Genomic DNA, 21,180 nt, shown 5'->3' on the forward strand with positions numbered 1-21,180 from the left:
TCTTATGGTTTCTTATTTTTTTAATCTCAAGGCTGGGCCCTCAGCACCCTGACTCAGAACAGTTTCCACCCTAAGGGGGTAGAAGGGTCTTGGAGGAGCATTTAGGGTCACCCTTTGGATAGTAGGAGGGGTGGGGGTCCACCTGCAAAGCCCGTAGGCCATTATTGTTCCTGAAGGAGAAGTTCCTCTGAGAGCCGTGCTGAAGGAGTTGGGGCCTTCCCAAGTGTCAATATAAGAAATGTCCAAGCCTATAGAGAATTTTTATGAGTTTATTTGAGCCCAAAATGATGACAATTGCCGGAAAGCAAGATCTGAGATCTAGAGAGGGACAGCTTTGCAGTTTCTTTTGTGCCTTTGAAATTAAGGAGGGAAGTAAGGAAGATTACATGAAGATGAGAGAAAGCAAGGTAATCCTCCTCAGAGGGGGATTACTTCTGGCATTTCAGCGGTGTGTTAACCTAGATGCACAAGAACAATGGACAGGGCTTGCTTAACACCTTTCACTAAAGAAGTTATAGGCCTGGGCATGACTACCCACCATGACCTGCCCAGTTAGGAATTTATGATCAGATCACCCTGTGAGGTTACTTTCCATAGCACTCCCCTCCCTACCTTTTTTTTTTTTTTCAAGAGGAAGTGAGAGGGGAGGGAGAGAGAGATAGAAACATCAATAACGAGAGAGAATTATTGATTGGCTGCCTCCTGCACGCCCACTACTGCCAATCAAGCCCGCAACCTGGGCATGTGCTCTTGACTGGAATCAAACCGGGACCCTTCAGTCCACAGGTCACTCTATCCACTGAGCCAAACAGGCTAGGGCACCCCCCCCCCCTTTTTTTTTTTCTATCCACAAGGGACTGAGGTCTATGAGGGGACTGGTGAGCAACTGTGCAGCACTTCAAGGCTTTGTGATGTGGGTGTGGCAGTGCCTCAGGCATCAGGTTGCATGATTTAGCAAATATTTGGGACATACGTATATTAAAAATGGATTCTTTGCTTATCTGAAAATCAAAATTCACTAGGTGTCCGATGCTTTATCTAATGACTCTACTTCAGTGCTCTGGGTAACCTAGCATGCCTAAGCAAGCCTACCTTTGGCTGGCCGGACAAGAAAGAGCCTGAGATGGTGTGTGGTTGTGTGGGACTGTGACAGGACATCAGTGATGATCTGTGGCTGTGACAGCGTCACCAGGAGGAGTGAGGATGTGGGTAACTGACTGTGTATCTCTCTCTGTGACTCTCTCAGGCTCTAGCAGTGCTCCCTCAAGGCAGGGTTTGGGCTGTTTGCTGAGGGAGGCCCAGCAGGGGTAGGAGGCCCGCCCTGGGCAAACACTTAGATCCGGCTCCAGAAGGGACTGGGATGCAGAGCCTGTGGCCACCAGACTGTAAAGGACATGTCGTCCTCAAGGACAAGCCAGCCCTGGGGGCCTTAGAGTGCTCTGCTCTGGGCCTTTCAGAGGGGCCTCTGGAACCACCTCTCTACTCTGCTACTTCCTGGTGACATCACACAGGTCATTGCACAATCTTCTAGAACAGTGCCCCCAGAATGCTGCCTCGTTGCCCTAGGCAACCTGGAAAATTTCTCCACCCAAACTGGCAGGCCCAGTTACCCCTGAGGAGGTGGTGGGGGTGGGGAGGAGTCAGGGGGGGGGGGCCTTCTCCTCATGTCCCAGAGGGAGATCCAGGCAGCCATCCATATGTCTGACTAGATGGTGAGTAGGAGGGGGTACCCAGGAGCAAGTCAAGACTTGGGACCTGGGCAGGGTGGGGGCTGAATCTTGAGGCAGAGAGGGGGGTGGTGACTGTGCCAAGGTTACCCCCAGGGTAGTAAAAGGGGTGTCATATAATGGGGAACAGGAACAGAGTCTTGGGTTAAGAGCTGGTAGACCAAGATTATTTTTTTTAATATATCTTTTTATTGTTGACTAGAGGCCCTGTGGGGCAGTCCCTCAGCCCGGCCTGCACCCTCTCACAGTCTGGGACCCCTCGGGGGTTGTCCACCTGCAGCATGGAGTGGGCCTAAGCCGGCAGGCGGACATTCCCCGAGGGGTCCTTAGTGCTGCCACAGAAGCGGGAGAGGCTGCTGCCACCGCACCATGCTGCGCTTGCCAGCCGAGCTGGCTTCTTCTGGCTGAGCGGCGCTCTCCCTGTGGGAGCGCACTGAACACCAGGGGCAGCTCCTGTGTTGAGGATCTGCCCCCTGGTGGTCAGTGTGCATCATAGCAACTGGTTGTTCTGCAGTTCAGCTGATTTACATATTAGGGTTTTATTATATAGGATAGTAGAGACCAAGATTCATATATATATATAATTGATTTTTACAGAGAGGAAGGGAGAGGGCTAGAGAGTTAGAAACATCGATGAGAGAGAAACATCGATCAGCTGCCTCCTGCACACCCCTACTGGGGATGTGTCCACAACCAAGGTACATGCCCTTGACTGGAATCGAACCTGGGACCCTTCAGTCCACAGGCCAACGCTCTATCCACTGAGCCAAACCAGTTAGGGCTAGAGACCAAGATTCTTATCTCTACTTTGTCCCTTCTGGCTGGGCTGGGCCTTTGTTTCTCTATCTGTACAGCGAGGAGCTGGGGCCAAATGACAGTAGTCTAAGGCAGTGGTTGGCAAACTGCGCCTCGCGAGCCACATGTGGCTCTTTGGCCCATTGAGTGTGGCTCTTCCACAAAATACCACGTGCGGGCGCGCACGTACCGTGCGATTGAAACTTCGTGGCCCATGCGCAGAAGTCGGTTTTCGGCCTGGGTGAGTCTAATTTGAAGAAGTGGCATTAGAACACTCAAGGGGCCAAAGAGCCGCATGTGGCTCGCGAGCCGCAGTTTGCCCACCACTGGTCTAAGGTATTAGTTCAACCCAGTGGGGGAGTTGAAGGGAATGTTAGGGACCAGATCTTGGGTGACTCCAGGCAAGGGCCCCGCCCCTGCTCCACTGCCTTTCAGGGAGCAGTAAGCAGAGTCTGGTGTGACTTTCTCCAAATGACCCCCCGGGCCCCATTCACAGACCTGGTCCCCATATGGGCTCTGACTTGCTGAGTGATTCAGGAACGTCCCTGTGCCTCTAGGGGCCTCAGTTTCTCTCTGTGTGAGGGGCACATGTGAGACCCAGAGCACTCTGGGTAATCATTCCTCACTGCCAGGCTATGGGAAGCAGGGGTGGCTGAGTCCTGGGACTTCTTTTCAGGCTCCTCCCCCGGGTGCCCCCTCCCAGCCTTTCTGGGCTCACTCTCTGCCCTTGAGCAGACAGGACCCTTTTCTCTGCTGCGTGGGGATGCTTGAGACAGCATATGAATATCCTCAGGTGAGGATTAAATAACAACAACAACAATAATAATAATAATACTTTTTTAAAAATCTCAAAGTCCTAAGCATGTCAGGACTACATTTGTGAACCCACAGTGACAATTCCTCATCTTTCTCTATTGACTTTAGGAGAAGCTGTTCCATCCCAGAGCTCTAGGCTGCTGAGGCTAGGAGGTTATGCATTCTGATTCCCGCATTTTACAGATAGGAAACGAAGGCCCAGGGAGGATAGGGAAGCCAGAGCAGAGGAAGGAACCCTGGGATGGGAGGAGGTTGAGACCTGGGTTTTGGACAAGATGCCCATGTACTCACTGTGCAACACTGGGCACGTAGTGGGCACTTGTGGACCCTGTTAGCTGCCCACCAGGGGAACTCACCACGGGCCCTCCCTCCTACTCTGTGGTCAAGGGCCAGTCCCCGGGGTCAGAGAATGTTCAGCCTTGGGCCCTCTGCCACACATGCTGGCCTGGCCTCAGGGAAGTTGAACTATTGGCCTCAGTGCACACAGAGCAACCGGAGGCAGAGCTGCACCAGGACCCAGAGGGAAGGTGGCTGGAAGGGGTGGTTGGAGTGCTGGTGGATGTATCTCCCCGCGGCTCTGCAGCATGGCCAGCTCTGCTTAGGAAGGGACAGGGAGCCCCAGTGCTCTGGAGCCAGATGCTTTTGAGAGCCAAGTCTAGTCCACGGGAGATGGGTGGACACACACAGGGGTGCTCAGAGCGGGTGGTGATGGATAAGAGCCGGAGTCTGGGGCTGGGGCGGGGGAGCCGTGTTACAGCTCCCAGCTGGGAGTGGAGATTTTGCCCAAGTCCTGCCAGCCTGTGAACCCTGCGGCTGGTGGTTGGTCAGGGATGCAAGCGGCGGGCAACTCTGAGTTGCTCTTGATTGTGGTAGGGTGTGCGTGCCCACCTTTGGGTCCTTGGGGTGTCGTTTGGAGGTGTCTCTGGGCTCTGGGGTCAGCGTGCCTGTGTGTGTGAGTAGGTTGTTGCAGAGGGGTGTACCTGTGAGTGCGGGAGGGGGGTGGAGAGAAGGGGTTCACAGTTAACTTCCAGAATTACTATTCTAGCAATCGCTCGCCCCTCCTATCAGAGCCCACTCTATCTTGGCCTCTCCCCGCCTGGTCCCCAAGCGCTGCCTGGAGACTGGTCCCTCCCGGGCCAGGTCCCTTCCCGGCCGGGCGGGGCGGGCGCTAGGACCCTGCGGGCGGGGCGGGGCGGGGCCGGGAGCCGGTCCGCGGTCCCTCCGCAGCCTGGAAAATACCGAGCCCAGGCGAGCGGTGCCCCCGAGCCCCCAGTCTAGCCCGGAGGGAGGGCGGCAGGGCGCGCGGGGCGGGGGCGCGGGGCGGCCCAGCCGTGGGACCCACTGCCCTTCCCCTCAGAGCCCCCGCGCGGCCCGGTCGCCGGGGCAGGGGCAGCGGCAGCGCGGCGGCGGCGGCGGCGGCGGCGCTCGCACCCCGGCCCGGCGGCCCCGGCGGAGCAGTGGGCACAGGTGAGCGGCGGCCCGGCGGCGCCCGCCCCGCGCCCCGCGCTCTCCCCGTGCCGGCGCCGCTGCCCGAGTGAGTTGAGCGGGTCCGGCCAGCTCTGCGCGGACACCGCCCGACTCTCCGCACTTCGGGTCCCGGCCTCCCGGGGACCCCTCGGGCTCTCGCGCGCCCCCCACCCCGGACACGCAGCCCCCACTCCCCGCCTCAGGGAGGTCTGGGGCGCCCCTTGGGTATGCCCCGTGACTGCCCCAGGCCGATGGACCTCCCCAGGGGCCGGCCCCTGCCTCCCTCGAACTCTGCACCCGCCCAGGACCCCGGACAGCCCCACCCGCGCCCCCAGCGCACTGACTCCGGTCCCCAAACCGGTCTTGCAGGTCCCAGGAAGGTGGCGTCAGCATCTGCAGCCGCGTCGACGTTGTCGGAGCCTCCGCGGAGGACCCAGGAGAGCCAGACGAGGACCAGGGCCCTGGGCCTCTCCATGGAGAAGTCTGCGGCCTCGACAGAGCCCCAGGGGCCGCGGCCAGTCCTGGGCCGCGACAGCGTCCAGGTGCCCGACGACCAGGACTTCCGCAGCTTCCGGTCAGAGTGTGAGGCCGAGGCGGGCTGGAACCTGACCTACAGCAAGGCCGGTGTGTCTGTGTGGGTGCAGGCTGTGGAGATGGATCGGACCCTGCACAAGATCAAGGTAGGGTTGGGTACCGCACCTGCAGCCTCACTACCTGGGACAGGGGTCTCCTGGGGCTCCCGCACAGCCACAGACACCTGGTTGGGCATGCCAGTCTCTTGCCAGGAACTAGGTAGAGGCACAGTTTGTTCTGCAAGCCCCATTACACAGATGGGCCAACTGAGGCCTGGAGAAGGTGTGTGAGTCTGGCTCACTCTGCCAGAACCCAGGCTTCTTCTGCATGCCCCTGCCTGCCCCAGGGAGGTGATCTCCCTCAGGGACCCTTCTGCCCCCACAAGCCTTCCCCTCCTAACTGATGTGACTCATTCAAGGTGGGAGACGGAGTCCTTCTCTTCCTAATTCCTGGTCCTCTCAGCCTGAGCTGGGTCTCTTTCCCGCTCTCTGCACACTTGGGTGCCAGGGATCTGATCCCTTCCTGCCTGGTGCCCTGCTCTTCCCCCTTCTGTCCCTGGCTGCTCCCTGAGTCTGCTGCAGGGACTCGGGGTTGTGGCTGGCAGATCTCAGAGGCAGGGCGTGGATGTCCCTGCCTTACGCAGGGCCAAGCTGGTTGGTGGGTTGGGAGAGGAGGGGGCCGAGGGAGGCAAGAAGAGGCAGGGCACATCAACCCCTTGACAGCCATCAACCCCATTCATTATAGCCCCATGATTCTTCTTTCTTTGCCTTGTCAGGGCAGGCTAAGGGTGTGGGACCCCATGAGCTCATCTCCCTTGGGGGCCTAGGCTGGTGAAGACTCTGGTCTAGAGGCATCAGTCGCTACCCCTAGCACATCTGGCATTGTGTGAGTGCCGCATTTCCAGGGGGGTAGGGCTCCCTTCAGTGGGCTCCTGGCAGTAGGCTGTGCCCTCTCCCCTCCCTTCCTTCTCTCTTGCCTTCTCCTTCTGCTGTCCTTCTGGAACTGTGAAGATGTGGATTCCTGTTGCAAGGGTTGGTGGATCAGGGCACTGGACTCAGAGGGCCTCCTGCCCTCCCCCCACTCTGCCCCCACCCCCTTGCCTGGGCCCTGCTCTCAGACTTAGCTCAGGCACCGTGGCCTCACACCAGAGCCAGAGATGTCTGACATTCCGTCTCTGGCCCTGAACCTTTCTGCTTCCCTTTGTCTTAGTCATGTACAGCGTTGCCCATCTGTTCCCGTGTGGCCTTCTGGCTCACCCTCTCTGCCCTCTATCACTCTCTGCATCCTGCCTTATCTGACTTTCGTTTTCTCTCGGAGTTCCCGTGTGTCTCCCCCTCTGGGACTCTGCCCAGACCTGAGGACGGTGGGCTAGGGGGCTTCCCTGGGGGCCTGACCTGTGTCTGAGCCTGGGGTGCAGGGAAGGGGAGGGCCGCTGGTATGTCCAAGCTTGGTGTTCACTGAAGACAGGGGATAGGTCCCAACCCAGTTTGTGTCCCCTGCACCCAGCACAGGCAGAGCAGGGAGGTTGGCTGAATGAAGGATGGAAGGAAGAAAGGGAGGAACACACTGAATGAAAGGTGAACAAGGTTGTTTTGAGAACAAGTTTGTTCTCCTGACAGTGACCTGGGAGAGGCTGAAGGATGGCTGCACAGTGGGGTGGGGAAGTGTAGCTCCCCCACTAGGCTGGCTCTCCAGAGGGAAGGAAGGGAAAGATCTGAACGGAGGCTAGTACGCCCATCCTCTGTCAACAGGGTGGAGCTGCCTCCTCCATCTGGCTTGGTTAATGGATAAACCAGTCCCGTCCAGGACTGGGGGTGGTGGGTCTGGGGGCCAGACTGCTACAACAGACCTCTTGTGGCCACATCAGACTTGTCTGGTCTGGTAGTCTTCCTTGGGAGTGGAAGGGACTTGGAAAAACTGGGCTTGTGGGCTGTGGTTAAGGCATACACTCTCCCTGGCAGCCAGGACCCTGTCCCTTCTTCCCTCTCAGACTAAGCAGATATTGGAAGTGCCAGAGGGCTCCTGGCAATCCCTAGTTCATACTCCCCCCCGCCCCCCTCACTGAGATGCTAACGAGGACACTGAGGCCCAGAGAGGGACAGGGGCCAGCCCGGGGTCACCCAGCCAAGTGCCAACAGAGTGGAGCTTGGAACCTAGATTTCTAGCCTCCCAGCCTCGCCCTCTCTGTCTGATTTTTCTCCTTATTGCTGCCCTCTAGGTCTGCTCCCTCCAGTGGAGTGAAGGTTGGGGATAGTAGGTGAGCAGAGCTGGGGCCCAGGGAGCAGTCTGGGGTCTTGATTATAGGCATCCTGTACCCCACTCCTGGTCCCTTCAGCACAGTCAGGTGGAGCTCTGGGAGATGGATGGGTGGAGGCCTCTGAGCTGCCCACTCCCAAAATTTCAGGAATGCCATTTCTAAGAGCCCCTGCTTTGAACCAAGCATATTTCTCCATCATCTGATTTACCCTCAGGCTAGCCTTGGGCAGTAGTAGGCTTATCTCCATGCTACAAACAAAGAAACTGAGGCTGAGAACAGTGCTATTACTTGCCTAAGGTCAGAGGGCAGCTGAGTGAAACCCAGGCCAGCCTGGCTCTAGAGTCTCTGCCCCTCTCCACTTGGGCTCACATCTTAGTCAGTGTTATGGCTTTTGACCCCATCAACAACTCTTTGATGCCTTGGTGGCTCAGTTGGTTGGAGCATTGTTCTGTACACCAAAAGGTTGCGGGTTCGATTCCTGGTCAGGGTACATACCTAGATTTCGAGTTCAATCCCCGGTAAGGATGTGAATGGGAGGCAACCGATGGATGTTTCTCACATCGATGTTTCTCCCTCTCTAAAAATCGATAAACACATATCCTCAGGTAAAGATGAAAAAAAAAAAAAAAAACAACTCTTTGAAGGACACAGTGTTCTCATCATCCCATTCTCCTTTGATGCAAGAAAAGCTGAGGCCAGAAAGGGGTGTGGCGTATTAAGGTCACACAGCAGGTCTGAAGCCACAGTCCCAGGGATGATTGGATCACTCCTGGAGGCTGGAACTCAATCACAGGTGTTTGTTGAACTTCCCCCTCCCCCACTCCTGCCCTAGCCTTCTGGGCCTGCCCCCTTTAGGAAAGAGCTGCTGCCCCCTGGACATGCCCTGTGCTTGTGATCACAGGGTGGGGGTGTGGATCCGGATCCGCCTATCTGTCTACCTGATTGATTTTCTCCGCCTCGTCTCCCTTCCCCCTGACTTATCTTCTCCCGCCTCTGTGTCCAGAGGTCCCTGATAGCCACTGTGGCACTGGGCCCAGCATTTGGTGCCAGGACAAAGGGAAGGGGCTGCTGGAGGCCACCTCCACCCTTTCCCTCCCTCCTGGCCTCCAGCCCAGCCTGGCCCCAGGCCTGCATTATGCCCTGGGTACTGGAGAGGAGGCAGACACTGCCTCCTGAGAGGAGATGTCCCGTCCCAGAGGCAGATACTGAACATGCATTTCTGGTCCAAGGCAGAGGGCAGCTTGGAACCTGAACCCAGGGCTCTCAGTGTCCAGGCCAGGCTCCCCTGTGGCTGCTATAGTGATGTGAGAAACGGGAACCCAGGAGGTCTGTCAGTCGTGCAGGCAGTGCCAGCTGGGCAAGAGGCTGGGTGCTCTTGGCCGTGGTGCCCTCCTCGGTGTGTGTGATGTGAACACAGTCCTGGCCCTCTCCGGGCTGTTTCTCTATCTGTGCCATGGAGCTGTCTTGGCTCCAAGAGCCTCTGAACTCAGTGCTTGTGCTGGGCCCATGGGGACAGAATAAGGAACGGGGGACAGAAAGCAGGAGATGGCACGGCCTGCGCAGCCCTGCCCTGCATGCTCATGTGCTTAGGTTCTCCAGTGCTGCTGTGTGCCCAGCCTGGTGCTTGGCTAGCCATGTGAGAGGCAGAGGAAGAGACCTGGCCCATGTCCGCAGAGGTTTCCAGACCCAGGTGGAGAGAGGATTGACAATTCCAGGTGACCCCTGTCTACTCATGGGACAGATGTTCACAGGCAGACCACTGAGGCAGGGGTGGGCTGGATGGGAAGGGGCCTTGAGGGGCTTGGTGGCTGGAGCAAGGCAGGGAGATCTCTTGCGGGGAGTGTTGCTGAGAACCTGAGGTTCCTGTTGCCACAGGAAGCTGGGCGGTGGCAGTGGGGACCTGTCTTCTCTGACTTCCTGCCCTATGGCTCCTCCCCTTTCCCTTTGGGGAAAGCTCCAGTGGCCCCTCACTGCCCTATCTCACTGTCCACCTGCTTCCACACCGCAGCCCTCCGCCTCCCCTCCCTGGGTTCCAAGCTCTCCAGCCAGTGCTCAGGCCCGTCCCCTCTCAGCACCTCATTCTCCCCGCCTTTGAAACGAGGGCTCAGGGGGTCATCTCAGGGATCTCCAAGGGCTCTTTTCACTCTCGACAGTCTGAGGGACTCAGAAGGTCACGGGGAAGGTGGGGCAGGGCAGGGCCAGGTGTTTTGTCTTTCCACTGTGTCTTCGCAACTGTCCTGTGGCATGAGTCTTACTAAGCCTATCCGAGCAGATGTAGAAACTGAGGCTCAGAGCAGGAACTTACTTGTGTAAGGCCCAACGGGAAGTGGTGGAAGCAGGATTAGAACACAGGTCCTTGGGCTCAAGGCTGAGACCTCTAAGGCTGAGATCTTCCTGCTCCCTTGGGCCCGAGTGTCTCCAGGACTCCATGGCTACTTACAACTTACCTCTCTCTGCTGACTTGGGTCTCGCTGTGCTGTCTCATTGTGGGAGGGCACCCTGGAGGGGGTCCAGTTGGGCAAGAGGCCAGTCCTTGCTATGTGACCTTGGGGTCATTTCACCTTTTAGAGTCAGTTTTCTTTTCTTTTTAAATATATTTTATTGATTTTTTTTACAGATAGGAAGGGAGAGGGATAAGAGAGTTAGAAACATCAATGAGAGAGAAACATTGATCAGCCGCCTCCTGCACACCTCCTACCGGGGATGTGCCTGCAACCAAGGTACATGCCCTTGACCGGAATCGAACCTGGGACCTTTCAGTCCGCAGGCCGACGCTCTATCCACTGAGCCAAACCGGTCAGGGCTAGAGTCAGTTTTCTTATCTGTGGAGGCAGGGGTGGAAGTTAATCTGGTTTTAGGGCTTTGGATTGGGTGAGTTCAGGTGCAGGGTGGGCCTTTGTCCCCTCTGGGGCTCCGTTTCCCCATTTCTACAGGAAGTTGCTGGGAAGGTGGTTTGTAGAGGCTGTGCTGGTCTTAGGCCATGGTGGTAGGGGTCTGGACATGGAGTAAGGGCAGATAACTAAGGCCTTGTCAACCTGCCGGTGGGGGAGCTCAGAGAAGGGAATGGTCAGAAGTGGCTGGAGGCTTTAGGGAAGGCTTCCTGGAGGAGGTGCCGGGGCTGGCCTGAGGCTGTAGGTGAGAGAGTATAGTCCAGAGTGGCCATAGGTGGATTGCTGTCCCTGCCTGGGCTTTAGCTTCCGCATCTGTCAAATGTGGATGGTAGTGCTGCCCTGCCTGTCTCAGGCACTTGATTCATTCACCCACACGTTTAGTGGTCGTTCCCTGATAGCCTCTCTGCCTGGCCCTGTGCTGAGGCTGGGGACAGAGAGGGGAATTAAACTTGAACCCTGCACTCAAGGAGCTCCCAGCTGGATGCTGAGACAGACACTTGTTACAGGAGCTGTGGAGACCTGGAGGGAGACTCTGAACCAGCCTTGGAGGCCAGGGAAGGCTTCACAGAGGAGGAATGCTTAGGTCCGTGGTCGGCAACCTGCGGCTCGCGAGCCACATGCGGCTCTTTAGCCCCTTGAGTGTGGCTCTTCCACAAAATACCACAGCGTGGGCGAGTCTATTTTGAAAAAGTGGCATTAGAAGAAGTTTTTTTTGTTTTGTTTTGTTTTGTTTTTTAAAATATATATTTTATTGCTTTTTCACAGAGAGGAAGGGAGAGGGACAGAGAGCCAGAAACATCGATGAGAGAGAAACATCGATCAGCTGCCTCCTGCACACCCCAACTGGGGATGCGCCCGCAACCAAGGTACATGCTCTTGACCGGAATCGAACCTGGGACCCTTTAGTCCGCAGGCCGACGCTCTATTCAGTGAGCCAAACCGGTCAGGGCAGAAGATGTTTAATTTTAAAAAAATTTGGCTCTCAAAAGAAATTTCAATCGTTGTACTGTTGATACTTGGCTCTGTTGACTAATGAGCTAGCCGACCACTGGCTTAGGCGATCCCTTTTGAACTGGGTAGAGCATGAGGCATATAAGTTTGATAGTGTTGGGAGCTGTCCTTGTGGAGGAACCGCTGTGCAAAGGCCTGGGGGCAGGGCAGTGCGTTAGAACTGTAGGTGTTCAGTGTGGGGCTTGGAGCTCAGGGGGCTGGAGGTGTTTAGGGAGCTAGACTAAAGGCCCTAGGACTTGGGTCCTGGAGGTCTTGAGGTGCCAGGGGAGGGTTTTAGATAATGCGGATGGTAGGAGGAGGCTTTTGCTATATTGTCTGGACTGAAGTGCTGAGGCCTGCAGTAAAGGAGGGACTGTGAGGAATGGAGCAAGGGGTTGTATGGATAGTGAATGGGACATGGTGATTACAGAATAACCCTTTGCAATGTGCCAATTGTGGAGTGTTGTTCAGGTTGGGGTGTGGATGTGCAGCCCCCTTGGTGCCTGCCCTGAGGATAAGGAACCTGTGAGTGGGAGTGGGGTAGGGTAGGGTGGAGTGGGTGCCTCCAGTTAGTGTGTCCCTGGGATTAAAAGAGTCCCCAGCTCCCAAGCTGGCTCTCTGCCCTCCACGCCCAGCTCCCCAGGCTCTGGCTTTTAAACTTTAACGAGTCCGAGCCCCAGCTCAGTTTCCAGTCGAGAGTCTTTAAAGTTTCAGGAGATGAGAGAAAGGAGGGAGTCCTGGAGACAGATGGGTTTTATTTCTTCCCCTGCGTCCCCACGCCTGGCTAGGCCACCTGGAGCCAGGCCCCAGGCACCATGACCCCACACACCTGGCACTCTTCAGGGATCGGGGACCTCCCTGGGTCGCACTAGCCAGTTCCCGAGGGACCCGTGGCCACAGGCCTGTGCGCCAGGTGCCACCGAGATAGACAGGGATAGAAACCCTATTGAGCCATGACCTCTGACCTGGGAAGATTAGAATGCTCCAGCAACAGGTGGGAGGAAGAATGCTCAGACCAGGTGCCTCCCCTTACCTCCTCGGCGTGCTTGGGCTGGCCCCTGGAGTTTCAGAAACACAGGCAGTGGAAGAAAGTAGCAAGCCCAGAAGTTAGTGGTAGGTCCCACGCCAAATGCAGGCTCCTCTTACTTGTCATTAAAGAGAGCCTGGGGCAGGTGACACAGGGCAGCTGGAGCAGTTCTCTGTGGCTATAGCCTGTTGCCTCCCTGCCTCTCCCCTGGAGGCAGGTACTTGCTACCTCTGATGTCTTTAGAGCCCTTATGTTCTGGGGCAGGTGAACAATGCCTGCACAGTGTGCACCCCCAGCCCTGCCCCCATACCGGGGAATTAGGGGGAGTGAATACCCATGCAGTGTCCAGGCCATTTCATCTCATCCTGCATCTTCCCCTGGTTCCCAGAGGTTCCCCTCTACCATCTCCTGGAGTCCCCTCTCTGTCTTTGGACCGTTTCAGATTGCCTGGGACCTGGTACTAGGCCAGGGAGGTGATGACTCTTAAGGCAGAGGCTAGGCAGCCAGAGGGGATGGTGTTCCTTTGTGTGTCTCTGATATTCAGTCATTCAACACATGTTTATTGAGCACATCCTATATGCCAAGTTTTGTGTTATATCCAGGAATTTTTTTTAAATATATATTTTATTGATTTTTTACAGAGAGGAAGGGAGAGGGATAGAGAGTTAGAAACATCGATCAGCTGCCTCCTGCACATCCCCTACAGGGGATGTGTCCGCAACCAAGGTACATGCCCTTGACCAGAATCGAACCTGGGACCCTTCAGTCCACAGGCCGATGCTCTATACACTGGGCCAAACCAGTTAGGGCTATATCCAGGAATTTAGTGGTAAACCAGACAGATTAGGCCCTGCTGTCTTGGGTTTATATCTTGAGGGGGAGATAAGCAAAATAGAAGCAAGCAAATAAGTAAATAGGATACCGGGTGGTGGTTGTGTGTTTTGAGGACAGCATAATCTGTTGGGGGTTGTCTGGCCTTCTATGCGTGCGCCTTCTGCATGGAGCTGGATTGTGGGTGACTGCACGTCCTTATTGAATGCATGTGGATGCGCCTTTAAGGGTGTGTGTGTGCCTCTGAGTGTGAAACTGTATGCATGTTTCTGTGTCTGGTGTTACTCTGTGTGTGTGAGTCACTCCCCCTCACTGCAGCAGAGTTGTCTCTGATCCAATTATGTCTCCTCAGCTGTCTCCTGGCGCCTCCTGCCCCCTGCTCAGCTCCGACTCTGCCATGGTTTTCCTTCCCTGCCTCCATCCAGCCTCCTGGCCTGGCCTCTGGGCCTAACTCTAGGTCTTAGAGTCTCCCCTTAGGGTGTGTTTCCTATTCCTGTCTCAGATGGTTACTGAGCCTGCCTTACTGTTGCTACTTGTCTCTTTTCCTCATTTTTTTTTTTCCTGTCCCAATTATTTATTTCATTCAACAAACTTCTCATGCCTCCCACTTACTCTGTCAACCACGATGCTGCTGCTGGGGACCAGAGATGGATCAGACTCAGGCCCTGCTCTCAAGTCCTAGTGGGAGACTGATGGAGACAGTGACAGTCCTCTGTGAAAACCCAGACTGAGGGAGCCCAGGGGCTGGCAGCAAGAGTCAGGCACCAAGCTGAGAAGGTCTTGGTGAGTCCCTCAGGGAAGCAGAGGGATGGGCTGAGAGTGAGAAAGGAGTGGAGGCAGAGCCGGAGTGAGGAGGACGTTGGAGTTAGGATTTGCCGAAGGCAGAGAGAGAGGTAGCAGCGTCTCTCAAGCTGGTCAGGGCCGTCATTAGCTCTGGGTTTCAGAAAGCTCCCTGGCTGCAGGGGACAGCTTGTCCTGGGAGCCGTGAGATGAGGATGTGGCTGCAGTACTCGAAGCAAGGATGGTGAGGCCTGTCTGGGTTTGGTGAAGAGGAGCTGTTGAGAAGGTCCTGACTGAGCGGAGCCCCAGGGATGGCAGTGAGGGATGAGTCCAGACCTTGCCTGGGTTCCGGGCACAGGAGCGGAGCAGAGCGGGGTGGGCATTGGGGTAGACAATACAACAATGGTGGACATGGTGCGTATGAAGGTGTGTGGGCTGTCCAGGGGTGATGCCCAGGCGGCTGGTGAAGATGCAGTGTGGAGTTTATTGGAGGCCACTGTGGTCCCTGAAGCCCAGGGGGGTGTTTATCCAGTTTGCCTTTGTCTTGATGTCTGTGTGTCAGGCCTGCCCCTGTTTGGTCTCACTGGTCTCCCATCACCCCCTCCCTTTTCTTCCAGGCCCACTCACACTCTGCTTCTTCTCAGCTCTCCCTCCTCTGTCTGGCTCCTCCATCTCCCCCAGGGCTGGAACAGAGTGGCGGGAGCTCCAGACCAGGAGGTCAGCTTCTGAGATGTCAGCAGGATGTTCCTACTGCTGCAGAGCTGGGGCTTGCTGCTCATGAGCCTGGGGGTGGGGGTCCAGGGAGGCTGCTGGAGACGGGGGAGGGAGGAGGCGAGCAGCCATGAGTCATTTAGCCCTGGATGGAGAGCAGCAGAGGGCCCAGCGTGGTCTGCCTGAGCAGACTCATGGAGCTCTGTCTAGGGGAGGCGTAGCAGCACCTCCACTCTCCACCACAATCTCAGAAGGGCCCCTTTTTTGGGGAGAAGATGGGTTGGGCATATCTGGTTTTAGATCTCCTCTTCAGAAGAGAGGGCACAGGACTCGTCTGTCATTTTGCAGGTGGGAATACTGAGCCCGAAGGTGGGGGAAGGAGACCCTGTGTTGGGTGCACCACCCCACACGTGCTCTCGGTGTCCCTCCAGCTCCCCTCGCTGCAGACAGAGCCACAGCCACAGCTCCTAGTGTGGCCCCCCAGGGACAGTCCTCCCCTGGCCAGGTGCTGGCCCACCTGGCATCCCGTGGGTCCCCCACAGAGCAGAGCCGTGTTCTTGGGGAACATCCTTGGGGGTGGACTTTGGGTCACAGTGGGTTCCAGGTTAGTTCCTCCACTTCACCTTTCTGAGTCACCATTTACAAATGGACATAATCTTCCCTCCTAGGTAATTGAGAGGATAGGATTAGATGAATTTGCTATACCCCTAGCACAGAGCGTGGCACAGAGCTGGCACACCATTCACATTTGTTGAATGGATGAATGGATGAACAGTCTGAGGTACCCAAGGGACAGCTCCATTTCCTCCGCCTCCATCCTTCTCACTCAGGTTACCTCGTGGAATTGCACGAGCCCTCTCCTTCCCCCAGCCCTTCCAGGCCGTTTCCAATCCCCAGGCTCATACCAGCACCTCTGCCAGGAGCCTCTTCCCCATCCTTACATCTGGGTGCCATCTACTTTCTGTTCATCCATTAGGACTCCACTTAGGCGCCCCTCCCTGTACCTTCGTCCCCAGCTTCCCCTCTGTCCCTGCCTTGACTGCCCAGGGTTGTCATGCCTATGCCGCAGCCCGAGGGTGGAAGGGCCCTGAGTCCCCTCTGGCTCCACTCCCAGCACTGCCACACGACTGGAGCATTTCCAAGGTAACTCAGCACCAGCATGGGCAACCTCAGACACCATCTCAGCTGAGTCCCGGCTTCCTTGTCCAGGGGACTAGAACCTTGGGATTCTGGACAACACTCTTAACTTAGAAAAAAAAAAAAGATATAGTTTCTATATCTTATAGAAACTGTATTATATCAACAGTCACAAGAATCCAAAAATGAAGAATCAATCACCCAGAGCCTCAATTCCTGAGTAAAACTTTTTTTTTTTTGTTCCTTCCAGCTCTCATTCGAAGGTATAGATCATTTATACTACATTTAGACCAGCAATTTTCAACCGGTGTGCTGCAAGAATGTTTAAAACATGCAACACATGACTATTTAGTCAGGGGCACTGACCTCTTTTCCCTTAGATTGCCAAATAAAAAATATGACAACAGCCAATACAACAACAGCCCTCTGGTGTGAATGACTTAAAAATTATACCTTTTTTTGTGTGTGTGTCAGATCAGCAAAAAATACACATTTGTTGCAGAGTTTTAGTAATTAGTTATGTGTGCTATGAGATGAAAAAGGTTGAAAATGGCTGGTTTAGACTATGGCACTGGGAGAAGTTAATATCCTCCTTTGTTCATTTAACATTGCGTCTGTGGAAGTATCTCATATTGCTACAGGATTATTAATTCACAAACATTTCCGGCAGCTGCTCCCTGCCAGGCCTGTTCTGGGTTTTGAAGCCTGTTCTGGGTTTTGAGGGTTCAGAGCCAGTTCAGCCCCTGCCCCTGGCCCGGGGGAGCCCACAGACCTCTGTAACTGGCAGTAATTATCAAGGTGAGATGTCATTCTTAACCCAGCCAGGTCCTGCTGTTGGTGGTGGTCCAGGTTGTTCTCCAATATATTTTGCTAATGACTAATGCAATAATACAGTCATGAATATTGTAACAGGACTTTTTTCTTACTTTGTATTTTTTCCCCCTGAGTATAAATTTCTGGTCCTGAGTAACAGGAACTAAGTTGAAAGATACATTTTTATGATTTTGAAAGTATTTGCCAGCCAGGAGAAGCTCCCACAGCTCCTTTGTTGGCTCACCTGTCCATCCTGCTGTTCAGGCAACAGGCCTTTACTGAGCTGTGCCAGGCCCTAGGGATGCCAAGGTGGACGAGGGGCCACAGCATTGCCGACAAGTGGATGCACTGCAGTGCGTGCCGATGGAGGGAGGCACTGGGGGCTGAAGGGTAGGCCCCAGCCCAACCTGAAGAATTTAGGGACAGGGGTCAGCCAGGCTGAAGTTTGAAGACAAAATAGAAAAGGAGCCGGCCAAGGGAGGTCCTGGGAGGACCAATCAGATCTCTCTCCTCCTGCACCACCCCCTCCCTGCTTTCCTGGACCCCTGTGTCAGAATGTCCTGACACTTGTGCTGCTGTTGAGATTTGGGGGAACATGGAGGAAGGTCTTAGGGGTCTCCCTGCTGGGGGCCCCAGAAACCCAGAGGCAAGGGCAGAGGGGCTCTACCAGCTTGTCTCAACACTGGCCCTGTGGGCTTTGGGAGGGGCAGAGTGGAGGGCCTTGAAGCCAGCAAGCTGGGGCGTGAGCAGGCCCTGGGAGGAGGGCCTGGTCTGACATGAGGGCAGCATCTGGCTGTGGCTGTGAGGGTGGTGTGTGTGTCTGGGGGCATTCGTGTAGGGTCCTGGTGTAAGAGGGCCACCTGCCCCTCCCGTCCATCTACCCTGAGGAGAGACATGGGGCATTTCTGTTGCTCTAAATGTTGTTCCTTGTCCCTGTATATCTTGCTTGACCTTTGGGGACTAGCAGGAAGGTGCTCCCCTGGGCTGGTCCTGAGAAGTCAGGGAAAGCTGCTGGGCTTTATGTCCGAGTCTCATATAATCCTCACAGTTGCACTCTGAGGAGAGGAATATCCTGTTTGACAGATGAAGATACTGGGACTCAGAGCTGAAGTCCTTTGCCCAAGCCAAGGCCACACAGGTAGGATGTGGCTAGGGCAGAGGCCTGTCTGACCCAGACAGCCCCTGGAACTGCTGAGTGAAGTGTAAGCCTGGGGGGCCTGGCTGGGTCTGGTGGGGCAATGCATGACCGGAAGGTTCTCCGAGGGGGCTTCTAGTTGCAGAGCCCCAGTGCTGGGTTTTGGGCAAGTGTGACCCTGCCTTTGAGTCCATTGAGATCTGAGGATGGAGACAGTGACCTCATTCAGAGGAAGAACCTCTGAGCTTTGCCTCTCTGGTCAGCAAGCCCTCTGAATCCAATGAGCGCTGCATACTAGCCATCAATTAACTAAGACCGTCTCCAGTTGCCAGCATGTTTGTTTTAGCTGGGCCAGTCAGTCTGCTTCCTTGATGAAAGGAGCAGAATGTCCTGACACTTTGGGGTCAGGCACACCCAGGCTCTGGTTCTCTGCTTCACCACTGGTTAGCTGTGTGGCCTGGGTCAATCATTGTAACTCTCTAGGCCTCACTTTCTGCACCTAGAAGTGGGGATGATGATACCCATCGGGGTGTTGGGAGGGTAAGAGTCCATTTCTGCACAGGATGCAGTTTGGTGTCCTTGACCAGTGGTCGGCAAACTCATTAGTCAACAGAGCCAAATATCAACAGTACAACGATTGAAATTTCTTTGGAGAGCCAAATTTTTTAAACTTCTTCTAACGCCACTTCTTCAAAATAGACTCGCCCAGGCCGTGGTATTGTGTGGAAGAGCCACACTCAAGGGGCCAAAGAGCCGCAGGTGGCTCGCGAGCCGGAGTTTGCCGACCACGGTCCTTGACTATTGGCAGAGTCGGTTTGACCTATATTTTAGCCCAGGGGGTCCATGGTCCAGGTGCTGCTATCTCCTTGGTGGGATAATAAATTAGTGATTTGAGCACATGACAATGGTTATTGAGGTGGTGGCTATTGTTTGGGACTGTGACTGATTTGATACTTAGTGCCTGGGAGTAATTCCTCTGATTTGAATGTGGTTCTATTGAGAAAGGGCCATTTGCTTAACAGTTATTCCTTTTACGGAACTATTAAAATGCAACATGGTGACAAGGCGGCACAGCCTGAGGGATTGAATGCAAGTGGGCCTCAGTTTCCCCAGAAGTAACCTGTAGACTAGTGGTGGAAGAGATCATCTCCGGGCCCCACAGATCCTGTGGGCAAGGATATTGGAGACCTACTGTGTGAGGTCTTGGGGTGAGGGCCAAACTTGGGTTCACCTGTCTGTGTCTCAGTTTGTTTGTTACTGCCCTGGCCTTTGGCCATCAAGGCCATATCACAGCTCTATGCAGGTGACCTGACTTCTTTTCTCTTGTCTCAGGGAAAAGGGTCCTGGGAGATACTGCTGCCCCCCCCACCTCGCCTGCCCTCTCCCCAACACTTCCCTCCTTCCATGGAGATTCCTCCTCTAATTGCTGAGCAATGGGAAGGACTGAGAAGCACAGGCAAGGGGTGGGAGAGAGGAGAAGGGGAGAGAGACACAGTTTGGACACTGGGCCTTGCTCTGTGCATATTTCGTTAAGCCTCCAGGCCTTTGAACCCCACCAGTCTCGCTGCCTGAAATGCCCGATCTCCCCTTGTGGCAGTTGAGCTTCCTTTCCTTTTAGGCTTCATCACCCTCTGCTCCCACAGTTCCCTTACTTTCACTCCCCATCCCCCAACACTGCTCATTCTCTACTGGGATTTTGTGTCCCTGTCTTTCCTACCATCCACTTGATGGGGCTCTTTTGGGGCAGGGCCCCGGTCTGATTCACCTCTGGGTCCCTGCTGCCCAGTTGCAGGCTTGGAACATAGCAGACTCCAGAAAGTGGCGAATGGATGGACAAAAGGGCAGGGCCAGGGTGAGGTAAGAGAGGTGCCTAGGGCACAAAATCTAAGGAAGCACTTGCAAATGGACCTAGTTCTGGCATGTGGACAGATGAATGGCAGCTGGAGAAAGCCTGCGGGAGTAATAACAGCTACTGTTTTTTGAGTATTTTCTATGTGCCAGGCATGTTATATACATTACCTCATTTAATGTAATCACAGCATCTCCATCTCTATTAGTATCCGCATTTTTTCTTTTTAAAATTTATTGATTTGAGAGAGAAAGAGAGAAAAAAAACATTGATTTCTTGTTCCAGTTATTTATGCATTGATTCTTGTATGTGCCCTGACCAGGGATCAAATCCATATCCTTAGCATATCTAGATGATGCTCTAACCAACTGAGCTACCTGGCCAGGGCAGTATCCCCACTTTTCATATGAGGAAACTGAAACTCAGGAGACTTAAATCTTGTGCCCAAGGAGAGGGTTGGAATCTGGGATTGCCGGACCCAAAGACTGCAGGAGTCTTCCCTGATGGCCTTCCTTGATTGTCCAGTCCTTTCTGACCATGGCTCTGTGGAACTCAGGGTGCTGGAGGGTGGCGTTGGGCCCAGGAGTTTTGGGCAATCCCAGTTCTCCCTGTCACAGGGTCTGGAGGGGTCATTGTCTGTATTTACCCTGAGCCTCAGTTTTCTCAGCTGTGAAATGGCTGCATGTCAGGCTCCCTGTTGTAACCAGGATTTAAGGGCATTGTAGTCCAGTTTAGCTCCTTCCCTTCAGTTCTGGGAGCTCCCAGGTATTCACTGAAGGGACTGACTTGCCCAGGGTCCAATGAATATGGGTTCTAGTCATAGACCCGCCCACTAGGTATTCTCCATTGACTCACCCCTGCCCCACTTGTGCCTCCCAAAGCCTCTTAGTATTACACCTTGCTGATGTGGCTCCTGGCCCTGCAGGCAAGAACATTGCTAGATGTAGCCACACTGCCTCCTGGGGGCGGTGGAAAGAGCTGGGCTAGGAGCTCAGACCCACCCAGACCTCAGTTTTCTCACCTGGAGGGTCACCACAGCCAGGGTTCTTACCTTCCCAGTGCCCTCCTTCCAACCGGGCCCTGCTACTAGCCTTCTTCCCTGCGAGTCTGCCACAAGCTGGGAAGCCTTTGAAGTTTCCATCTGTATCTTGAAGATAAAATGGTATGCAGAGTTTACACTGTGTTGGGGCTCGGTGTGCCCGCCCACTGTCTGCTGTCTGGAGGGAGGCCTTTGGTTCTGAAGCCACAACAATCCTGATCCAAAAGGCTGACGGAGAATGGGCAATGTCTGGGCAAGGTGAACCCCTTTCAGTGTGTACCCAGCAGTGGGTGCAGCCAGGCCCTGGGGCGCCGAAGCTGGCCCAAGGGAAGAGGCATTCCC

The 21,180-nt window shown here is 54.9% G+C and overlaps 1 protein-coding gene and 1 long non-coding RNA gene across 3 annotated transcripts in view; one reads left to right on the top strand and one right to left on the bottom strand.

Moving 5' to 3' along the window:
* Positions 1–290: 290 nt before the first annotated feature.
* Positions 291–5,237, bottom strand: LOC129151142 (uncharacterized). The gene is made up of 3 exons (XR_008557915.1): positions 5,150–5,237; positions 4,227–4,318; positions 291–352 (listed from the first exon to the last, which is right to left on the bottom strand). It is a non-coding gene; the product is annotated as an uncharacterized LOC129151142 (long non-coding RNA).
* Positions 1,630–21,180, top strand: part of STARD10 (StAR related lipid transfer domain containing 10) — a 29,008-nt gene continuing 9,457 nt past the window's right edge. Inside the window, exons 1-2 of one of the 2 annotated variants that reach the window (XM_008149943.3) lie at positions 1,630–1,712; positions 5,175–5,485. In XM_008149943.3, the coding sequence (XP_008148165.1) occupies positions 5,279–5,485 (207 nt within the window). In that variant the 5' untranslated portion in view covers positions 1,630–1,712; positions 5,175–5,278. Of the gene's footprint in view, positions 1,713–4,612; positions 4,806–5,174; positions 5,486–21,180 lie in introns of those variants that run through there. The other variant, XM_054725042.1, reaches the window with a different exon arrangement.

This window comes from Eptesicus fuscus, chromosome 13 (genome assembly GCF_027574615.1).
Source record: "Eptesicus fuscus isolate TK198812 chromosome 13, DD_ASM_mEF_20220401, whole genome shotgun sequence".
In the NCBI taxonomy this organism is placed as follows: Eukaryota; Metazoa; Chordata; class Mammalia; order Chiroptera; family Vespertilionidae; genus Eptesicus; species Eptesicus fuscus.